Here is a 21,575-nt window from a genome sequence, read left to right as displayed (position 1 = left end):
ACACAGCTCCTGAATAAAACCCACTGTGACACAGCTCCTGAATAAAACCCACTGTGACACAGCTCCTGTATAAAACCCACTGTGATACAGCTCCTGTATAAAACCCACTGTGACACAGCTCCTGAATAAAACCCACTGTGATACAGCTCCTGTATAAAACCCACTGTGATACAGCTCCTGTATAAAACCCACTGTGATACAGCTCCTGTATAAAACCCACTGTGACACAGCTCCTGTATAAAACCCACTGTGATACAGCTCCTGTATAAAACCCACTGTGATACAGCTCCTGAATAAAACCCACTGTGACACAGCTCCTGAATAAAACCCACTGTGACACAGCTCCTGTATAAAACCCACTGTGACACAGCTCCTGTATAAAACCCACTGTGACACAGCTCCTGAATAAAAACGACTGTGACACAGCTCCTGAATAAAACCCACTGTGATACAGCTCCTGTATAAAACCCACTGTGATACAGCTCCTGTATAAAACCCACTGTGATACAGCTCCTGTATAAAACCCACTGTGATACAGCTCCTGAATAAAACCCACTGTGATACAGCTCCTGTATAAAACCCACTGTGATACAGCTCCTGTATAAAACCCACTGTGACACAGCTCCTGTATAAAACCCACTGTGACACAGCTCCTGAATAAAACCCACTGTGATACAGCTCCTGTATAAAACCCACTGTGATACAGCTCCTGTATAAAACCCAGTGTGAAAAAGCTCCTGTATAAAACCCACTGTGATCCAGCTCCTGTATAAAACCCAGTGTGAAAATGCTCCTGTATAAAACCCAGTGTGATACAGTGCCTGTTTCATACCCACTGTGATGCAGCTCCTGTATAAAACCCATTGTGACACAGCTCCTGTATAAAAGCCACTGTGATACAGCTCCTGTATAATACCCACTGTGATACAGCTCCTGTATAAAACCCACTGTGACACAGCTCCTGAATAAAACCCACTGTGAAACAGCTCCTGTATAAAACCCACTGTGAGACAGCTCCTGTATAAAACCCACTGTGATACAGCTCCTGTATAAAACCCACTGTGATACAGCTCCTGTATAAAACCCACTGTGACACAGCTCCTGAATAAAACCCACTGTGATACAGCTCCTGTATAAAACCCACTGTGACACAGCTCCTGAATAAAACCCACTGTGACACAGCTCCTGTATAAAACCCACTGTGACACAGCTCCTGAATAAAACCCACTGTGATACAGCTCCTGTATAAAACCCACTGTGATACAGCTCCTGTATAAAACCCACTGTGATACAGCTCCTGTATAAAACCCACTGTGACACAGCTCCTGAATAAAACCCACTGTGATACAGCTCCTGTATAAAACCCACTGTGACACAGCTCCTGAATAAAACCCACTGTGATACAGCTCCTGTATAAAACCCACTGTGACACAGCTCCTGAATAAAACCCACTGTGACACAGCTCCTGAATAAAACCCACTGTGACACAGCTCCTGTATAAAACCCACTGTGATACAGCTCCTGTATAAAACCCACTGTGACACAGCTCCTGAATAAAACCCACTGTGATACAGCTCCTGAATAAAACCCACTGTGATACAGCTCCTGTATAAAACCCACTGTGATACAGCTCCTGTATAAAACCCACTGTGACACAGCTCCTGTATAAAACCCACTGTGATACAGCTCCTGTATAAAACCCACTGTGATACAGCTCCTGAATAAAACCCACTGTGACACAGCTCCTGAATAAAACCCACTGTGACACAGCTCCTGTATAAAACCCACTGTGACACAGCTCCTGTATAAAACCCACTGTGACACAGCTCCTGAATAAAACCCACTGTGACACAGCTCCTGAATAAAACCCACTGTGATACAGCTCCTGTATAAAACCCACTGTGATACAGCTCCTGTATAAAACCCACTGTGATACAGCTCCTGTATCAAACCCACTGTGATACAGCTCCTGAATAAAACCCACTGTGATACAGCTCCTGTATAAAACCCACTTTGATACAGCTCCTGTATAAAACCCACTGTGACACAGCTCCTGTATAAAACCCACTGTGACACAGCTCCTGAATAAAACCCACTGTGATACAGCTCCTGTATAAAACCCACTGTGATACAGCTCCTGTATAAAACCCAGTGTGAAAAAGCTCCTGTATAAAACCCACTGTGATCCAGCTCCTGTATAAAACCCAGTGTGAAAATGCTCCTGTATAAAACCCAGTGTGATACAGTGCCTGTTTCATACCCACTGTGATGCAGCTCCTGTATAAAACCCACTGTGACACAGCTCCTGTATAAAAGCCACTGTGATACAGCTCCTGTATAAAACCCACTGTGATACAGCTCCTGTATAAAACCCACTGTGACACAGCTCCTGAATAAAACCCACTATGAAACAGCTCCTGTATAAAACCCACTGTGAGACAGCTCCTGTATAAAACCCACTGTGATACAGCTCCTGTATAAAACCCACTGTGATTCAGCTCCTGAATAAAACCCACTGTGACACAGCTCCGGAATAAAACCCACTGTGATACAGCTCCTGTATAAAACCCACTGTGATACAGCTCCTGTATAAAACCCACTGTGATACAGCTCCTGTATAAAACCCACTGTGACACAGCTCCTGTATAAAACCCACTGTGATACAGCTCCTGTATAAAACCCACTGTGATACAGCTCCTGAATAAAACCCACTGTGACACAGCTCCTGAATAAAACCCACTGTGACACAGCTCCTGTATAAAACCCACTGTGACACAGCTCCTGTATAAAACCCACTGTGACACAGCTCCTGAATAAAACCCACTGTGACACAGCTCCTGAATAAAACCCACTGTGAAACAGCTCCTGTATAAAACCCACTGTGAGACAGCTCCTGTATAAAACCCACTGTGATACAGCTCCTGTATAAAACCCACTGTGATACAGCTCCTGAATAAAACCCACTGTGACACAGCTCCGGAATAAAACCCACTGTGATACAGCTCCTGTATAAAACCCACTGTGATACAGCTCCTGTATAAAACCCACTGTGATACAGCTCCTGTATAAAACCCACTGTGACACAGCTCCTGTATAAAACCCACTGTGATACAGCTCCTGTATAAAACCCACTGTGATACAGCTCCTGAATAAAACCCACTGTGACACAGCTCCTGAATAAAACCCACTGTGACACAGCTCCTGTATAAATCCCACTGTGACACAGCTCCTGTATAAAACCCACTGTGACACAGCTCCTGAATAAAACCCACTGTGACACAGCTCCTGAATAAAACCCACTGTGATACAGCTCCTGTATAAAACCCACTGTGATACAGCTCCTGCATAAAACCCACTGTGATACAGCTCCTGAATAAAACCCACTGTGATACAGCTCCTGTATAAAACCCACTGTGATACAGCTCCTGTATAAAACCCACTGTGACACAGCTCCTGTATAAAACCCACTGTGACACAGCTCCTGAATAAAACCCACTGTGATACAGCTCCTGTATAAAACCCACTGTGATACAGCTCCTGTATAAAACCCAGTGTGAAAAAGCTCCTGTATAAAACCCACTGTGATCCAGCTCCTGTATAAAACCCAGTCTGAAAAAGCTCCTGTATAAAACCCAGTGTGATACAGTGCCTGTTTCATACCCACTGTGATGCAGCTCCTGTATAAAACCCACTGTGACACAGCTCCTGTATAAAAGCCACTGTGATACAGCTCCTGTATAAAACCCACTGTGATACAGCTCCTGTATAAAACCCACTGTGACACAGCTCCTGAATAAAACCCACTGTGAAACAGCTCCTGTATAAAACCCACTGTGATACAGCTCCTGTATAAAACCCACTGTGATACAGCTCCTGTATAAAACCCACTGTGATACAGCTCCTGAATAAAACCCACTGTGACACAGCTCCGGAATAAAACCCACTGTGATACAGCTCCTGTATAAAACCCACTGTGATACAGCTCCTGTATAAAACCCACTGTGACACAGCTCCTGAATAAAACCCACTGTGATACAGCTCCTGAATAAAACCCACTGTGACACAGCTCCTGTGTAAAACCCACTGTGATACAGCTCCTGTATAAAACCCACTGTGACACAGCTCCTGAATAAAACCCACTGTGATACAGCTCCTGTATAAAACCCACTGTGATACAGCTCCTGTATAAAACCCACTGTGACACAGCTCCTGTATAAAACCCTCTGTGATACAGCTCCTGTATAAAACCCACTGTGATACAGCTCCTGTATAAAACCCACTGTGATACAGCTCCTGTATAAAACCCACTGTGACACAGCTCCTGAATAAAACTCACTGTGATACAGCTCCTGTATAAAACCCACTGTGATACAGCTCCTGTATAAAACCCACTGTGACACAGCTCCTGTATAAAACCCACTGTGATACAGCTCCTGTATAAAACCCACTGTGATACAGCTCCTGTATAAAACCCACTGTGATACAGCTCCTGTATAAAACCCGCTGTGATACAGCTCCTGTATAAAACCCACTGTGACACAGCTCCTGAATAAAACTCACTGTGATACAGCTCCTGTATAAAACCCACTGTGATACAGCTCCTGTATAAAACCCACTGTGATACAGCTCCTGTATAAAACCCACTGTGACACATCTCCTGTATAAAACCCACTGTGACACAGCTCCTGAATAAAATCCACTGTGATACAGCTCCTGTATAAAACCCACTGTGATACAGCTCCTGTATAAAACCCACTGTGATACAGCTCCTGTATAAAACCCACTGTGATACAGCTCCTGTATAAAACCCACTGTGACACAGCTCCTGTATAAAACCCACTGTGATACAGCTCCTGTATAAAACCCACTGTGATACAGCTCCTGTATAAAACCCACTGTGACACAGCTCCTGTATAAAACCCACTGTGATACAGCTCCTGTATAAAACCCACTGTGATACAGCTCCTGTATAAAACCCACTGTGATACAGCTCCTGTATAAAACCCAATGTGATACAGCTCCTGTATAAAACCCACTGTGACACAGCTCCTGTATAAAACCCACTGTGACACAGCTCCTGTATAAAACCCACTGTGATCCAGCTCCTGTATAAAACCCAGTGTGAAAAAGCTCCTGTATAAAACCCACTGTGACACAGCTCCTGTATAAAACCCTCTGTGATACAGCTCCTGTATAAAACCCACTGTGACACAGCTCCTGTATAAAACCCACTGTGACACAGCTCCTGTATAAAACCCACTGTGATACAGCTCCTGTATAAAACCCACTGTGATACAGCTCCTGTATAAAACCCACTGTGATACAGCTCCTGTATAAAACCCACTGTGATACAGCTCCTGTATAAAACCCACTGTGATGCAGCTCCTGTATAAAACCCACTGTGACACAGCTCCTGTATAAAACCCACTGTGACACAGCTCCTGTATAAAACCCACTGTGATACAGCTCCTGTATAAAACCCACTGTGATACAGCTCCTGTATAAACCCACTGTGATACAGCTCCTGTATAAAACCCACTGTGATACAGCTCCTGTATAAAACCCACTGTGATACAGCTCCTGTATAAAACCCAATGTGATACAGCTCCTGTATAAAACCCACTGTGACACAGCTCCTGTATAAAACCCACTGTGACACAGCTCCTGTATAAAACCCACTGTGATCCAGCTCCTGTATAAAACCCAGTGTGAAAAAGCTCCTGTATAAAACCCACTGTGACACAGCTCCTGTATAAAACCCTCTGTGATACAGCTCCTGTATAAAACCCACTGTGATACAGCTCCTGTACAAAACCCACTGTGACACAGCTCCTGTATAAAACCCACTGTGATACAGCTCCTGTATAAAACCCACTGTGATACAGCTCCTGTATAAAACCCACTGTGATGCAGCTCCTGTATAAAACCCACTGTGACACAGCTCCTGTATAAAACCCACTGTGATACAGCTCCTGTATAAAACCCACTTTGAAAAAGCTCCTGTACAAAACCCACTGTGACTCAGCTCCTGTATAAAACCCAGTGATACAGCTCCTGTACAAAACCCACTTTGAAAAAGCTCCTGTAAAAAACCCACTGTGACACAGCTCCTGTATAAAACCCACTTTGAAAAAGCTCCTGTATAAAACCCACTGTGACACAGCTCCTGTGAAATACCCATCAGAGAACAGCTCCTGTATAAAACCCACTGTGACACAGCTCCTGCATAAAACCCACTGTGATACAGCTCCTGTATAAAACCCACTGTGATACAGCTCCTGCATAAAACCCACTGTGATACAGCTCCTGCATAAAACCCACTGTGATACAGCTCCTGTATAAAACCCACTGTGAAAAAGATCCTGTATAAAACCCACTGTGACACAGCTCCTGTATAAAACCCACTGTGACACAGCTCCTGTATAAAACCCACTGTGATACAGCTCCTGTATAAAACCCACTGTGATACAGCTCCTGTATAAAACCCACTTTGAAAAAGCTCCTGTACAAAACCCACTGTGACTCAGCTCCTGTATAAAACCCAGTGATACAGCTCCTGTACAAAACCCACTTTGAAAAAGCTCCTGTAAAAAACCCACTGTGACACAGCTCCTGTATAAAACCCACTTTGAAAAAGCTCCTGTAAAAAACCCACTGTGATGCAGCTCCTGTATAAAACCCACTTTGAAAAAGCTCCTGTATAAAACCCACTGTGACACAGCTCCTGTGAAATACCCATCAGAGAACAGCTCCTGTATAAAACCCACTGTGACACAGCTCCTGTATAAAACCCACTGTGATACAGCTCCTGTATAAAACCCACTGTGACACAGCTCCTGTGAAATACCCATCAGAGAACAGCTCCTGTATAAAACCCACTGTGACACAGCTCCTGAATAAAACCCACTGTGACACAGCTCCTGTATAAAACCCACTGTGATACAGCTCCTGTATAAAACCCACTGTGATGCAGCTCCTGTATAAAACCCACTTTGAAAAAGCTCCTGTATAAAACCCACTGTGACACAGCTCCTGTATAAAACCCACTGTGATACAGCTCCTGTATAAAACCCACTGTGATACAGCTCCTGTATAAAACCCACTGTGATACAGCTCCTGTATAAAACCCACTGTGATACAGCTCCTGTATAAAACCCACTGTGACACAGCTCCTGTCTAAAACCCACTGTGACACAGCTCCTGTAAAAAACCCACTGTGATACAGCTCCTGTATAAAACCCACTGTGATACAGCTCCTGTATAAAACCCACTGTGACACAGCTCCTGAATAAAACCCACTGTGATACAGCTCCTGTATAAAACCCACTGTGACACAGCTCCTGTATAAAACCCACTGTGACACAGCTCCTGAATAAAACCCACTGTGATACAGCTCCTGTATAAAACCCACTGTGATACAGCTCCTGTATAAAACCCACTGTGATACAGCTCCTGTATAAAACCCACTGTGACACAGCTCCTGTATAAAACCCACTGTGATACAGCTCCTGTTTAAAACCCAGTGTGATACAGTGCCTGTTTCATACCCACTGTGATACAGCTCCTGTATAAAACCCACTGTGACACAGCTCCTGTATAAATCCCACTGTGACACAGCTCCTGAATAAAACCCACTGTGATACAGCTCCTGTATAAAACCCACTGTGACACAGCTCCTGTATAAAACCCACTGTGATACAGCTCCTGTATAAAACCCACTGTGACACAGCTCCTGTATAAAACCCACTGTGACACAGCTCCTGTATAAAACCCACTGTGACACAGCTCCTGTATAAAACCCACTGTGATACAGCTCCTGTATAAAACCCACTGTGACACAGCTCCTGTATAAAACCCACTGTGACACAGCTCCTGTATAAAACCCACTGTGACACAGCTCCTGTATAAAACCCACTGTGATACAGCTCCTGTATAAAACCCACTGTGACACAGCTCCTGTATAAAACCCACTGTGACACAGCTCCTGTATAAAACCCACTATGACACAGCTCCTGTATAAAACCCACTGTGACACAGCTCCTGTATAAAACCCACTGTGATACAGCCCTTGTATAAAACCCACTGTGATACAGCTCCTGTATAAAACCCACTGTGACACAGCTCCTGTATAAAACCCACTGTGACACAGCTCCTGTATAAAACCCTCTGTGATACAGCTCCTGTATAAAACCCACTGTGACACAGCTCTTGTATAAAACCCACTGTGATACAGCTCCTGTATAAAACCCACTGTGATACAGCTCCTGTATAAAACCCACTGTGATACAGCTCCTGTATAAAACCCACTGTGACACAGCTCCTGTATAAAACCCACTGTGACACAGCTCCTGTATAAAACCCACTGTGATACAGCTCCTGTATAAAACCCACTGTGATACAGCTCCTGTATAAAACCCACTGTGACACAGCTCCTGTATAAAACCCACTGTGACACAGCTCCTGTATAAAACCCACTGTGACACAGCTCCTGTATAAAACCCACTGTGATACAGCTCCTGTATAAAACCCACTGTGATACAGCTCCTGTATAAAACCCACTGTGATACAGCTCCTGTATAAAACCCACTGTGATACAGCTCCTGTATAAAACCCACTGTGACACAGCTCCTGTATAAAACCCACTGTGATACAGCTCCTGTATAAAACCCACTGTGATACAGCTCCTGTATAAAACCCACTGTGACACAGCTCCTGAATAAAACCCACTGTGATACAGCTCCTGTATAAAACCCACTGTGACACAGCTCCTGTATAAAACCCACTGTGACACAGCTCCTGAATAAAACCCACTGTGATACAGCTCCTGTATAAAACCCACTGTGATACAGCTCCTGTATAAAACCCACTGTGATACAGCTCCTGTATAAAACCCACTGTGACACAGCTCCTGTATAAAACCCACTGTGATACAGCTCCTGTATAAAACCCAGTGTGATACAGTGCCTGTTTCATACCCACTGTGATACAGCTCCTGTATAAAACCCACTGTGACACAGCTCCTGTATAAATCCCACTGTGACACAGCTCCTGAATAAAACCCACTGTGATACAGCTCCTGTATAAAACCCACTGTGACACAGCTCCTGTATAAAACCCACTGTGATACAGCTCCTGTATAAAACCCACTGTGACACAGCTCCTGTATAAAACCCACTGTGACACAGCTCCTGTATAAAACCCACTGTGACACAGCTCCTGTATAAAACCCACTGTGATACAGCTCCTGTATAAAACCCACTGTGACACAGCTCCTGTATAAAACCCACTGTGACACAGCTCCTGTATAAAACCCACTGTGACACAGCTCCTGTATAAAACCCACTGTGATACAGCTCCTGTATAAAACCCACTGTGACACAGCTCCTGTATAAAACCCACTGTGACACAGCTCCTGTATAAAACCCACTATGACACAGCTCCTGTATAAAACCCACTGTGACACAGCTCCTGTATAAAACCCACTGTGATACAGCTCCTGTATAAAACCCACTGTGATACAGCTGCTGTATAAAACCCACTGTGACACAGCTCCTGTATAAAACCCACTGTGACACAGCTCCTGTATAAAACCCACTGTGATACAGCTCCTGTATAAAACCCACTGTGACACAGCTCTTGTATAAAACCCACTGTGATACAGCTCCTGTATAAAACCCACTGTGATACAGCTCCTGTATAAAACCCACTGTGATACAGCTCCTGTATAAAACCCACTGTGACACAGCTCCTGTATAAAACCCACTGTGACACAGCTCCTGTATAAAACCCACTGTGATACAGCTCCTGTATAAAACCCACTGTGACACAGCTCCTGTATAAAACCCACTGTGACACAGCTCCTGTATAAAACCCACTGTGACACAGCTCCTGTATAAAACCCACTGTGACACAGCTCCTGTATAAAACCCACTGTGACACAGCTCCTGTATAAAACCCACTGTGATACAGCTCCTGTATAAAACCCACTGTGATACAGCTCCTGTATAAAACCCACTGTGATACAGCTCCTGTATAAAACCCACTGTGATACAGCTCCTGTATAAAACCCACTGTGACACAGCTCCTGTATAAAACCCACTGTGATACAGCTCCTGTATAAAACCCACTGTGATACAGCTCCTGAATAAAACCCACTGTGATACAGCTCCTGTATAAAACCCACTGTGATACAGCTCCTGTATAAAACCCACTGTGATACAGCTCCTGTATAAAACCCACTGTGACTCAGCTCCTGTGAAATACCAATCAGAGAACAGCTCCTGTATATTACCGTATGATGGAACTCTTTTGTGAATCCCATTCTGTCTGTACTTTTCTCTGCAACACTCTGTATGTCCTGCTCTGTGAATTTGTAGCAGGATTTTATTTATTTCCGCTTATCCGCTCTCTGTTTCCTGGATGGCATCCTCCTGGCTGACTTCTTGTTGCTCTTTCCCATCGGCCTGTCTCTTCACCTTCCTAATTCCGAATCAATAACATTTTCTTGCACTTTTATAGTGCCTTTTATGTTGCAAAAGTCCCAAAGTTATTTCACTAAAGCGGTTATCAAGCAAAATTTGATTCTGAACAGATAAAGAGATATTAGGACAGGTGAGCAAAAGATAGGTCATAGAGGTCATGAAGGAGCATTTTAAAGTAGGAGAGAGGGTGAGGTGGTGGAGTGGAGGGAGGGATTCTGGAGCTAGAGCATTGAAGGGGCTGGTGGAGGTTACAGAGATAGGGAGGTTTGTCGGGGCTGCAGGAGGTTACAGAGATAGGGAGGATTGTCAGGGCTGGAGGTGGTTACTGAGATAGGGAGTGTTGTGGGGGCTGGAGGAGGTTACAGAGATAGGGAGGTTTGTCGGGGCTGGAGGTGGTTACTGAGATAGGGAGTGTTGTGGGGGCTGGAGGAGGTTACAGAGATAGGGAGGGTTGTGGGGGCTGGAGGAGGTTACAGAGATAGGGAGGGTTGTAGGGGCTGGAGGAGGTTACAGAGATAGGGAGGGTTGTAGGGGCTGGAGGTGGTTACTGAGATAGGGAGGGTTGTGGGGGCTGGAGGAGGTTACAGAGATAGGGAGGGTTGTGGGGGCTGGAGGAGGTTACAGAGATAGGGAGGGTTGTAGGGGCTGGAGGTGGTTACTGAGATAGGGAGGGTTGTGGGGGCTGGAGGAGGTTACAGAGATAGGGAGGGCTGTAGGGGCTGGAGGAGGTTACAGAGATAGGGAGGGTTGTCGGGGCTGGAGGTGGTTACTGAGATAGGGCGGGTTGTGGGGGCTGGAGGAGGTTACAGAGATAGGGAGGGTTGTAGGGGCTGGAGGAGGTTACAGAGATAGGGAGGGTTGTAAGGGCTGGAGGAGGTTACAGAGATAGGGAGGGTTGTCGGGGCTGGAGGAGGTTACTGAGATAGGGAGGATTGTCAGGGCTGAAGGTGGTTACAGAGATAGGGAATATTGTAGGGCCTGGAGGAGGGTACTGTGATAGGGAGGGTTGCAGGGCCTGGAGGAGGGTACTGTGATAGGGAGGGTTGTAGGGCCTGGAGGAGGGTACTGAGATAGGGAGGGTTGTCAGGGCTGGAGGAGTTTACAGAGATAGGGAGTATTGTAGGGGCTGGAGGAGGATACAGAGATAGTGAGGTTTGTAGGGGCTGGAGGAAGATACAGAGATAGGGAGGGTTTAGGGCTGGAGGAGTTTACAGAGATAGGGAGGATTGTAGGGGCTGGAGGAGGATACGGAGATAGGGAGGGTTGTAGGGGCTGGTGGAGTTTACAGAGATAGGGAGGGTTGTAGGGGCTGGAGGAGTTTACAGAGATAGGGAGGGTTGTAGGGGCTGGAGGAGTTTACAGAGATTGTGAGGTTTGCAGGGGCTGGAGGAGGATTCAGAGATAGGGAGGGTTGTAGGAGCTGGAAAAGTTTACAGAGATAGGGAGGGTTGTAGGGGCTGGAGGGGTTTACAGAGATAGGGAGGATTGTAGGGGCTGGAGGAGTTTACAGAGATAGGGAGTTTTGTAGGTGCTGGTGGAAGTTACAGAGATAGGGAGGGTTGTAGGGACTGGAGGAGGTTTTTTGAGATCGGGAGGGTTGTAGGGGCTGGAGGAGGTTACAGAGTTAGGGAGGGGTGTAGGAGCTGGAGGAGGTTACCGAGATAGGGAGGGTTGTAGGGACTGGAGGAGGTTACAGAGATAGGGAGGGTGGTAGGGACTGGAGGAGGTTACAGAGATAGGGAGGGTGGTAGGGACTGGAGGAGGTTACAGAGATAGGGAGGGTTGTAGGGGCTGGAGGAGGTTACAGAGATAGGGAGGGTTGTAGGGTCTGGAGGTGGTTACAGAGATAGGGAGGGTTGTAAAGGGCTGGAGGAGGTTACAGAGATAGGAGGGTGGTAGGTGCTGGAGGAGGTTACAGAGATAGGGAGGGTTGTAGGGGCTGGAGGAGGTTTCAGAGATAGGGAGGGTTGTAGGGGCTGGAGGAGGTTACAGAGATAGGGAGGGTTGTAGGGGCTGGAGGAGGTTACAGAGATAGGGAGGGTTGTAAAGGGCTGGAGGAGGTTACAGAGATAGGAGGGTGGTAGGTGCTGGAGGAGGTTACAGAGATAGGGAGGGTTGTAGGGGCTGGAGGAGGTTTCAGAGATAGGGAGGGTTGTAGGGGCTGGAGGAGGTTACAGAGATAGGGAGGGTTGTAGGGGCTGGAGGAGGTGACAGAGATAGGGAGGGTTGTATGGGCTGGAGGAGGTTACAGAGATTGGGAGGGTTGTATGGCTGGAGGAGTTTACAGAGATTGGGAGTTTTGTAGGGGCTGGAGGAGGTTACAGAGAGAGGGAGCGTTGTCAGGGCTGGAGGAGGTTACAGATATAGGGAGGGTTGTAGGGGCTTGATGAGTTTACAGAGATAGGGAGGATTGTAGGGGTTGGAGGAGGTTACAGAGATAGGGAGAGTTGTCGGGGCTGGAGGAGGTTAGAGAGATAGGGAGGGTTGTTGGGGCTGGAGGAGTTTACAGTGATAGGGAGGGTTGTAGGGGCTGGAGGAGTTTACAGAGATCGGGAGGGTTGTAGGGGCTGGAGGAGTTTACAGAGATCGGGAGGGTTGCAGGGGCTGGAGGAGGTTGCAGAGATAGGGAGTTTTGTAGGGGCTGGAGGAGTTTCCAGAGATAGGGAGGATTGTAGGGGCTGGAGGAGGATAGAGAGATAGGGAGGGTTGTGGGGCTGAAGGAGGTTACAGAGATAGGGAGGGTTGTAGGGGCTGGAGGAGGTTACAGAGATAGGGAGTTTTGTAGGGGCTGGAGGGGTTTACAGAGATAGGGAGGATTGTAGGGGATGGAGGAGGATAGAGAGATAGGGAGGGTTGTGGGGCTAGAGGAGGTTACAGAGATAGGGAGGGTTGTAGGGGCTGGAGGAGTTTACAGAGATAGGGAGGGTTGTCGGGGCTGGTGGAGTTTACAGAGATAGGGAGTTTTGTAGGTGCTGGAGGAGGTTACAGAGATAGGGAGGGTTGTAGGGGCTGGAGGAGTTTACAGAGATAGGGAGGATTGTAGGGGCTGGAGGAGGTTATAGAGATAGGGAGGATTGTAGGGGCTGGAGGAGGTTACAGAGATAGGAAGTTTTGTAGGTGCTGGAGGAGGTTACGGAGATAGGGAGGGTTGTCCGGGCTGGAGGAGTTTACAGAGATAGGGAGGATTGTAGCGGCTGGAGGAGGTTACAGAGATAGGGAGTTTTGTAGGGGCTGGAGGAGGTTACAGAGAAAGGGAGTTTTGTAGGGGCTGGAGGAGTTTACAGAGATAGGGAGTTTTGTAGGGGCTGGAGGAGTTCACAGAGATAGCGAGGGTTGTGGGGCTGGAGGAGGTTACAGAGATAGGGAGGGTTGTAGGGGCTGGAGGAGTTTACAGAGATAGGGAGGGTTGTAGGGGCTGGAGGAGTTTACAGAGATAGGGAGGATTGTAGGGGCTGGAGGAGGTTACAGAGATAGGGAGGATTGTAGGGGCTGGAGGAGGTTACAGAGATAGGGAGTTTTGTAGGTGCTGGAGGAGGTTACGTAGATAGGGAGGGTTGTAGGGGCTGGAGGAGTTTACAGAGATAGGGAGGATTGTAGCGGCTGGAGGAGGTTACAGAGATAGGGAGTTTTGTAGGGGCTGGAGGAGGTTACAGAGAAAGGGAGTTTTGTAGGGGCTGGAGGAGTTTACAGAGATAGGGAGTTTTGTAGGGGCTGGAGGAGTTTACAGAGATAGGGCGGGTTGTAGGGGCTGGAGGAGGTTACAGAGATAGGGAGGGTTGTAGGGGCTGGAGGAGGTTACAGACATAGGGAGGGTTGTCGGGGCTGGAGGAGGCTACAGAGATAGGGAGGGTTGTAGGAGCTGGAGGAGGTTACAGAGATAGGGAGTTTTGTAGGGGCTGGAGGAGTTTACAGAGAGAGGGAGGGTTGTAGGAGCTGGAGGAGGTTACAGAGATAGGGAGGGTTGTAGGAGCTGGAGGAGGTTACAGAGATAGGGAGAGTTGTAGGGCCTGGAGGAGGTTACAGAGATAGGGAGGGTTGTAGGAGCTGGAGGAGGTTACAGAGATAGGGAGGGTTGTAGGGGCTTGAGGAGGTTACAGAGATAGGGAGGGTTGTAGGGGCTGGAGGAGGTTACAGAGATAGGGAGGGTTGTAGGGGCTGGAGGAGGTTACAGAGATAGGGCGGGTTGTAGGGGCTGTAGGAGGTTACAGAGATAGGGAGGGTTGTCGGGGCTGGAGGAGGTTACAGAGATAGAGAGGGTTGTAGGAGCTGGAGGAAGTTACAGAGATCGGGAGGGTTGTAGGGGCTGGAGGAGATTACAGAGATAGGGAGGGTTGTCAGGGCTGGAGGAGGTTACAGAGATAGGGAGGGTTGTCGGGGCTGGAGGAGTTTACAGAGATAGGGAGGGTTGTCGGGGCTGGACGCGTTTACAGAGATAGGGAGTTTTGTAGGTGCTGGAGGAGGTTACAGAGATAGGGAGGGTTGTCGGGGCTGGAGGAGGCTACAGAGATAGTGAGGGTTGTAGGAGCTGGAGGAGGTTACAGAGATAGGGAGTTTTGTAGGGGCTGGAGGAGTTTACAGAGAGAGGGAGGGTTGTAGGAGCTGGAGGAGGTTACAGAGATAGGGAGGGTTGTAGGAGCTGGAGGAGGTTACAGAGATAGGGAGAGTTGTAGGGCCTGGAGGAGGTTCCAGAGATAGGGAGGGTTGTAGGAGCTGGAGGAGGTTACAGAGATAGGGAGGGTTGTAGGGGCTTGAGGAGGTTACAGAGATAGGGAGGGTTGTAGGGGCTGGAGGAGGTTACAGAGATAGGGAGTTTTGTAGGGGCTGGAGGGGTTTACAGAGATAGGGAGGATTGTAGGGGATGGAGGAGGATAGAGAGATAGGGAGGGTTGTGGGGCTAGAGGAGGTTACAGAGATAGGGAGGGTTGTAGGGGCTGGAGGAGTTTACAGAGATAGGGAGGGTTGTCGGGGCTGGTGGAGTTTACAGAGATAGGGAGTTTTGTAGGTGCTGGAGGAGGTTACGGAGATAGGGAGGGTTGTAGGGGCTGGAGGAGTTTACAGAGATAGGGAGGATTGTAGGGGCTGGAGGAGGTTATAGAGATAGGGAGGATTGTAGGGGCTGGAGGAGGTTACAGAGATAGGAAGTTTTGTAGGTGCTGGAGGAGGTTACGGAGATAGGGAGGGTTGTCCGGGCTGGAGGAGTTTACAGAGATAGGGAGGATTGTAGCGGCTGGAGGAGGTTACAGAGATAGGGAGTTTTGTAGGGGCTGGAGGAGGTTACAGAGAAAGGGAGTTTTGTAGGGGCTGGAGGAGTTTACAGAGATAGGGAGTTTTGTAGGGGCTGGAGGAGTTCACAGAGATAGCGAGGGTTGTGGGGCTGGAGGAGGTTACAGAGATAGGGAGGGTTGTAGGGGCTGGAGGAGTTTACAGAGATAGGGAGGGTTGTAGGGGCTGGAGGAGTTTACAGAGATAGGGAGGATTGTAGGGGCTGGAGGAGGTTACAGAGATAGGGAGGATTGTAGGGGCTGGAGGAGGTTACAGAGATAGGGAGGATTGTAGCGGCTGGAGGAGGTTACAGAGATAGGGAGTTTTGTAGGGGCTGGAGGAGGTTACAGAGAAAGGGAGTTTTGTAGGGGCTGGAGGAGTTTACAGAGATAGGGAGTTTTGTAGGGGCTGGAGGAGTTTACAGAGATAGGGCGGGTTGTAGGGGCTGGAGGAGGTTACAGAGATAGGGAGGGTTGTAGGGGCTGGAGGAGTTTACAGAGATAGGGAGGGTTGTCGGGGCTGGACGCGTTTACAGAGATAGGGAGTTTTGTAGGTGCTGGAGGAGGTTACAGAGATAGGGAGGGTTGTCGGGGCTGGAGGAGGCTACAGAGATAGGGAGGGTTGTAGGAGCTGGAGGAGGTTACAGAGATAGGGAGTTTTGTAGGGGCTGGAGGAGTTTACAGAGAGAGGGAGGGTTGTAGGAGCTGGAGGAGGTTACAGAGATAGGGAGGGTTGTAGGAGCTGGAGGAGGTTACAGAGATAGGGAGAGTTGTAGGGCCTGGAGGAGGTTACAGAGATAGGGAGGGTTGTAGGAGCTGGAGGAGGTTACAGAGATAGGGAGGGTTGTAGGGGCTTGAGGAGGTTACAGAGATAGGGAGGGTTGTAGGGGCTGGAGGAGGTTACAGAGATAGGGAGGGTTGTAGGGGCTGGAGGAGGTTACAGAGATAGGGCGGGTTGTAGGGGCTGTAGGAGGTTACAGAGATAGGGAGGGTTGTCGGGGCTGGAGGAGGTTACAGAGATAGAGAGGGTTGTAGGAGCTGGAGGAAGTTACAGAGATCGGGAGGGTTGTAGGGGCTGGAGGAGATTACAGAGATAGGGAGGGTTGTCAGGGCTGGAGGAGGTTACAGAGATAGGGAGGGTTGTCGGGGCTGGAGGAGTTTACAGAGATAGGGAGGGTTGTCGGGGCTGGACGCGTTTACAGAGATAGGGAGTTTTGTAGGTGCTGGAGGAGGTTACAGAGATAGGGAGGGTTGTCGGGGCTGGAGGAGGCTACAGAGATAGTGAGGGTTGTAGGAGCTGGAGGAGGTTACAGAGATAGGGAGTTTTGTAGGGGCTGGAGGAGTTTACAGAGAGAGGGAGGGTTGTAGGAGCTGGAGGAGGTTACAGAGATAGGGAGGGTTGTAGGAGCTGGAGGAGGTTACAGAGATAGGGAGAGTTGTAGGGCCTGGAGGAGGTTCCAGAGATAGGGAGGGTTGTAGGAGCTGGAGGAGGTTACAGAGATAGGGAGGGTTGTAGGGGCTTGAGGAGGTTACAGAGATAGGGAGGGTTGTAGGGGCTGGAGGAGGTTACAGAGATAGGGAGGGTTGTAGGGGCTGGAGGAGGTTACAGAGATAGGGCGGGTTGTAGGGGCTGTAGGAGGTTACAGAGATAGGGAGGGTTGTCGGGGCTGGAGGAGGTTACAGAGATAGAGAGGGTTGTAGGAGCTGGAGGAAGTTACAGAGATCGGGAGGGTTGTAGGGGCTGGAGGAGATTACAGAGATAGGGAGGGTTGTCAGGGCTGGAGGAGGTTACAGAGATAGGGAGGGTTGAAGGGGCTGGAGGAGGTTACAGAGATAGGGAGGGTTGTAGGGGCTGGAGGAGGTTACAGAGATAGGGAAGGTTGTAGGGGCTGGAGGAGGTTACAGAGATAGGGAGGGTTGTAGGGGCTGGAGGAGGTTACAGAGATAGGGAGGGTAGTAGGGACTGGAGGAGGTTACAGAGATAGAGAGGGTTGTAGGAGCTGGAGGAGGTTACAGAGACAGGGAGGGTTGTAGGGGCTGGAGGAGGTTACAGAGATAGGGAAGGTTGTAGGGGCTGGAGGAGGTTACAGAGATAGGGAGGGTTGTAGTGGCTGGAGGAGGTTACTGAGATAGGGAGGGTTGTAGGGGCTGGAGGAGGTTACAGAGATAGGGAGGGTTGTAGGGGCTGGAGGAGGTTACAGAGATAGGGAGGGTTGTAGGAGCTGGAGGAAGTTACAGAGATAGGGAGTTTTGTAGGAGCTGGAGGAGGTTACAGAGATAGGGAGTTTTGTCGGAGCTGGAGGAGTTTACAGAGATGGGGAGGGTTGTAGGGGCTGGAGGAGGTTACAGAGATCGGGAGGGTTGTCGGGGCTGGAGGAGGTTACAGAGATAGGGAGGGTTGTAGGGGCTGGAGGAGGTTACAGAGATAGGGAGGGTTGTAGGGGCTGGAGGAGGTTACAGAGATAGGGAGGGTTGTAGGGGCGAGGCCATGGAGAGATTTGAACATGTATATCAGAGTTTGTAAGTCACATTGCCGATGTGGTCCGCGTGCGCAGGCTTTTGGGTAAATGGAACTTTCGGATCAGGGCAGGAGAATTTTGGAATCGTTTTCTTTTATTCTTTCAGGGGATGTGGACCTGAATTTCCCTTCACAACTGAGCGACTTCCTGGGCCATTTGAGAGGGCAGTTAAGAGTAAACCACATTGCTGTGGGTCTGGAGTCACATGGAGGCTAGAACCAGGCAAGGACGGCAGATTTCCTTCCCTGAAGGACATTCGTGAACCAGAAGGGTTTTGACGACAGGCGATGATAGTTTCATGGCACTCCAACTGAGACCAGCATTCAAATTCAGATTTTTAAAATTGAATTTAGATTTCACCAGCTGCTGTGGTGGGATTTGAACCCGTGTCCCCAGGGCTTTCGCCTGGGCCTCTGGAACCTTAATTCAGTACCATTACCACTACGCCACCGTCTCCCATCATTGAAGTCTGTGATCAGACTGACAGCCTGATCGTTGTGAGAGATGCTCAGTGACTGGAGGCTGTTTGAAGGTCATTGGTGCCAACCTGAGTGTCTCTGCTGTCGTATCACATTGTCTTGTCCCTTCTGTCCACTTCATTCCACACTCGTGCGTTTGTACATCTGCTCATTGAAGCTGCAGTTCACAGCGCCCCTGCACGCGTGGATGTCAGGACTGTTGCAGCAATCAGTTCCCTCGTTCACCCGCACTCAGCTACATCAGTCCCTTATCTTCCCACAGGCGTCAGAAATATTTGCCTTATCGGAAACTGTGACCTTGTGAATGGAATCGAAAGTCATGAAGTGGAGAGAGGGTGCGGGGTGGGGGGGGAGACAGAGTGAGAGAGGTAGAGGAAGACAGAGAGACAGTGAGAGACAGAGACAGAGAGACAGTGACAGAGAGAGAGTGAGACAGTGACAGAGAAACAGAGAATGAGAGAGAGAGACAGGGAGCAAGAAACACAGAGAGACACAGAGAGTGAAAGAGATCGAGACAGAGAGAATGAAAACAGACAGAAACAGAGAGAAAGAAAATGTGATACAGAGGGACAGAAAGAGAGAGGGAGACAGAGAATGAGACAATGACAGAGAGAGAAAGCGAGAGCGACAGAGAGAGAGAGAGACAACGAGAGAGAGAGAGAGCGCGAGAGACAGAGAGAGAGAAAGAGACAGAGAGAGCGAGAGACAGAGAGAGAGAGAGAGAGAGAGACAGAGACAGAGAGAGAGAGACAGAGAGAGAGAGGGGGAGAGAGAGAGAGAAAGGGAGAGAGAGAGAGAGAGAGAGAGACAGAGAGAGAGAGACAAAGAGAGAGAGAGACAAAGAGAGAGAGAGACAGAGACAGAGAGAGACAGCGAGAGCGACAGAGAGAGAGAGAGAGACAAGACAGAGACAGAGAGAAAGAGACAGAGAGAGCGAGAGACAGAGAGAGAGAGAGAGACAGAGAGAGAGAGAGAGACAGAGGGAGACGGAGACAGAGAGAGAGACAGAGAGAGCGAGTGACGACCGAGAGACAGAGAGAAAAAGGCAGAGGCAGATTTAGAGAGAGAGAGAGAGAGAAAAGGTGAGAGAGAGAGAGAGAGCATGAGCAAGTGATAGAGAAGCGACGGAGAGAAAGAGATACAGAGAAAGAGAGAGACAGAGTGAGAAACACAGAGAGAAAGATAGAGAGAGACACACAGTCAGTGAGTCAGAGACTTAGAGACAGACAGAGAGGAAGTGAGAGAGAGAGAAAAAGACAAAGAGAGCTGGAGACAGAAGCAGAGAGAGAGACACAGTACGGTTCCGAGAGACAAATTTTAGAACAATAGAGGGGGAGGTTGTTGGGGAGTGAGAGGGATGTTACTCTGAGACTGGGAGCAGGCTGACTGATGTTGTGCTCTTCCTGCCCATGTCCAGTGTGGGATCTTCTCCGTGTTACTGTGTCTAATCATAGAGCAGCAAGATCTAATAGACTTTACCTTATCATCAGTGATTTTCAGCTCTGGGTTCAGCTCCTCTGTTGCCATCTCTGATCCTGCCTCTTCCACAAGTAAGGCTTTACTTCCTTTTTGATTTCTGCTGTGAACTGATAACCAGGTCATGTGCCACTTCCTCTGAGCTTCCTGGACTGAAAAAAGAACAGGGCAGGAGAACAGTTTCTCACACTCAGTGTATCAGGCATGGCTCTGCGGGGCAGCACTCTCGCCTCGGAGTCTCCAGTCCAGAGACTTGAGCACATATTCCAGGCCAACACTCCCAGTGCAGGACTGAGGGAGTGCCACGCTGGCGGAGGGTCAAAACTGACGGCGCGCTGCACTGTCGGAGGGTCTGTGATGAGGGAGCGCAGCACTGTCGGAGGGTCAGTACTGAGGGAGTGCAGCACTGTCAGAGGGTCAGTACGGAGGGAGTGCTGCACTGTCGGAGGGTCAGTACTGAGGGAGTGCTGCACTGTCGGGGGGTCAGTACTGAGGGAGAGCCGCACTGTCAGACGGTCAGTACTGAGGGAATGCTGCACTGTCGGAGGGTCAGTACTGAGGGAGTGCTGCACTGTCGGAGGGTCAGTAGGGAGGGACTGCTGCACTGTCGGAGGGTCAGTACAGAGGGAGTGCTGCACTGTCGGATGGTCAGTACGGAGGGAGTGCTGCACTGTCGGAGGGTCAGTACTGAGGGAGTGCAGCACTGTCGGAGGGTCAGTACTGAGGGAAAGCTGCACTGTCAGAGGGTCAGTACTGAGGGAGTGCTGCACTGTCGGAGGGTCAGTACTGAGGGAGTGCTGCAGTGTCAGAGGGTCAGTACTGAGGGAGTGCTGCACTGTCAGAGGGTCAGTACTGAGGGAAAGCTGCACTGTCAGAGGGTCAGTACTGAGGGAGTGCTGCACTGTCGGAGGGTCAGTACTGAGGGAGTGCTGCAGTGTCAGAGGGTCAGTACTGAGGGAGTGCTGCACTGTCAGAGGGTCAGCACTGAGGGAGTGCTGCACTGTCGGAGGGTCAGTACTGAGGGAGTGCTGCACTGTCGGAGGGTCAGTACTGAGGGAGTGCTGCACTGTCAGAGGGTCAGTAATTTGCTGTACTTCTGCCAGTAGTGGCCAGGGATCTTTTACGTTCACTCAGAGATGGCAGAGTGAAGCTCGGTTTAGCATATCTTCCCAAAGACAACACCTCCGACAGTGCAGCACTCCCTCAGTACTGACCCTCCGACAGTGCAGCGTTCCCTCAGTACTGACCGTCCGATAGTGCAGCACTCCCTTAGTACTGACCCTCCGACAGTGCGGCACTCCCTTAGTACTGACCCTCCGACAGTGCAGCACTCCCTCAGTACTGACCCTCCGACAGTGC

At 49.1% G+C, this 21,575-nt stretch overlaps 1 protein-coding gene across 1 annotated transcript in view; it reads right to left on the bottom strand.

The window, feature by feature from the left end:
• Positions 1 to 20,305, bottom strand: part of LOC137352703 (sodium/potassium-transporting ATPase subunit alpha-3-like) — a 163,467-nt gene extending 143,162 nt beyond the window's left edge. Inside the window, 1 exon segment of the mRNA XM_068018431.1 lies at positions 20,220 to 20,305. Within this exon segment, the coding sequence (XP_067874532.1) occupies positions 20,220 to 20,267 (48 nt within the window). The 5' untranslated portion in view covers positions 20,268 to 20,305.
• Between the last annotated feature and the right edge of the window lie 1,270 nt (positions 20,306 to 21,575).

This window comes from Heterodontus francisci, chromosome 39 (assembly GCF_036365525.1).
Source record: "Heterodontus francisci isolate sHetFra1 chromosome 39, sHetFra1.hap1, whole genome shotgun sequence".
Classification (NCBI taxonomy): Eukaryota; Metazoa; Chordata; class Chondrichthyes; order Heterodontiformes; family Heterodontidae; genus Heterodontus; species Heterodontus francisci.
Note: the sequence above shows the minus strand (reverse complement) of the source record. Positions and strands in the feature narration are given on the sequence as shown.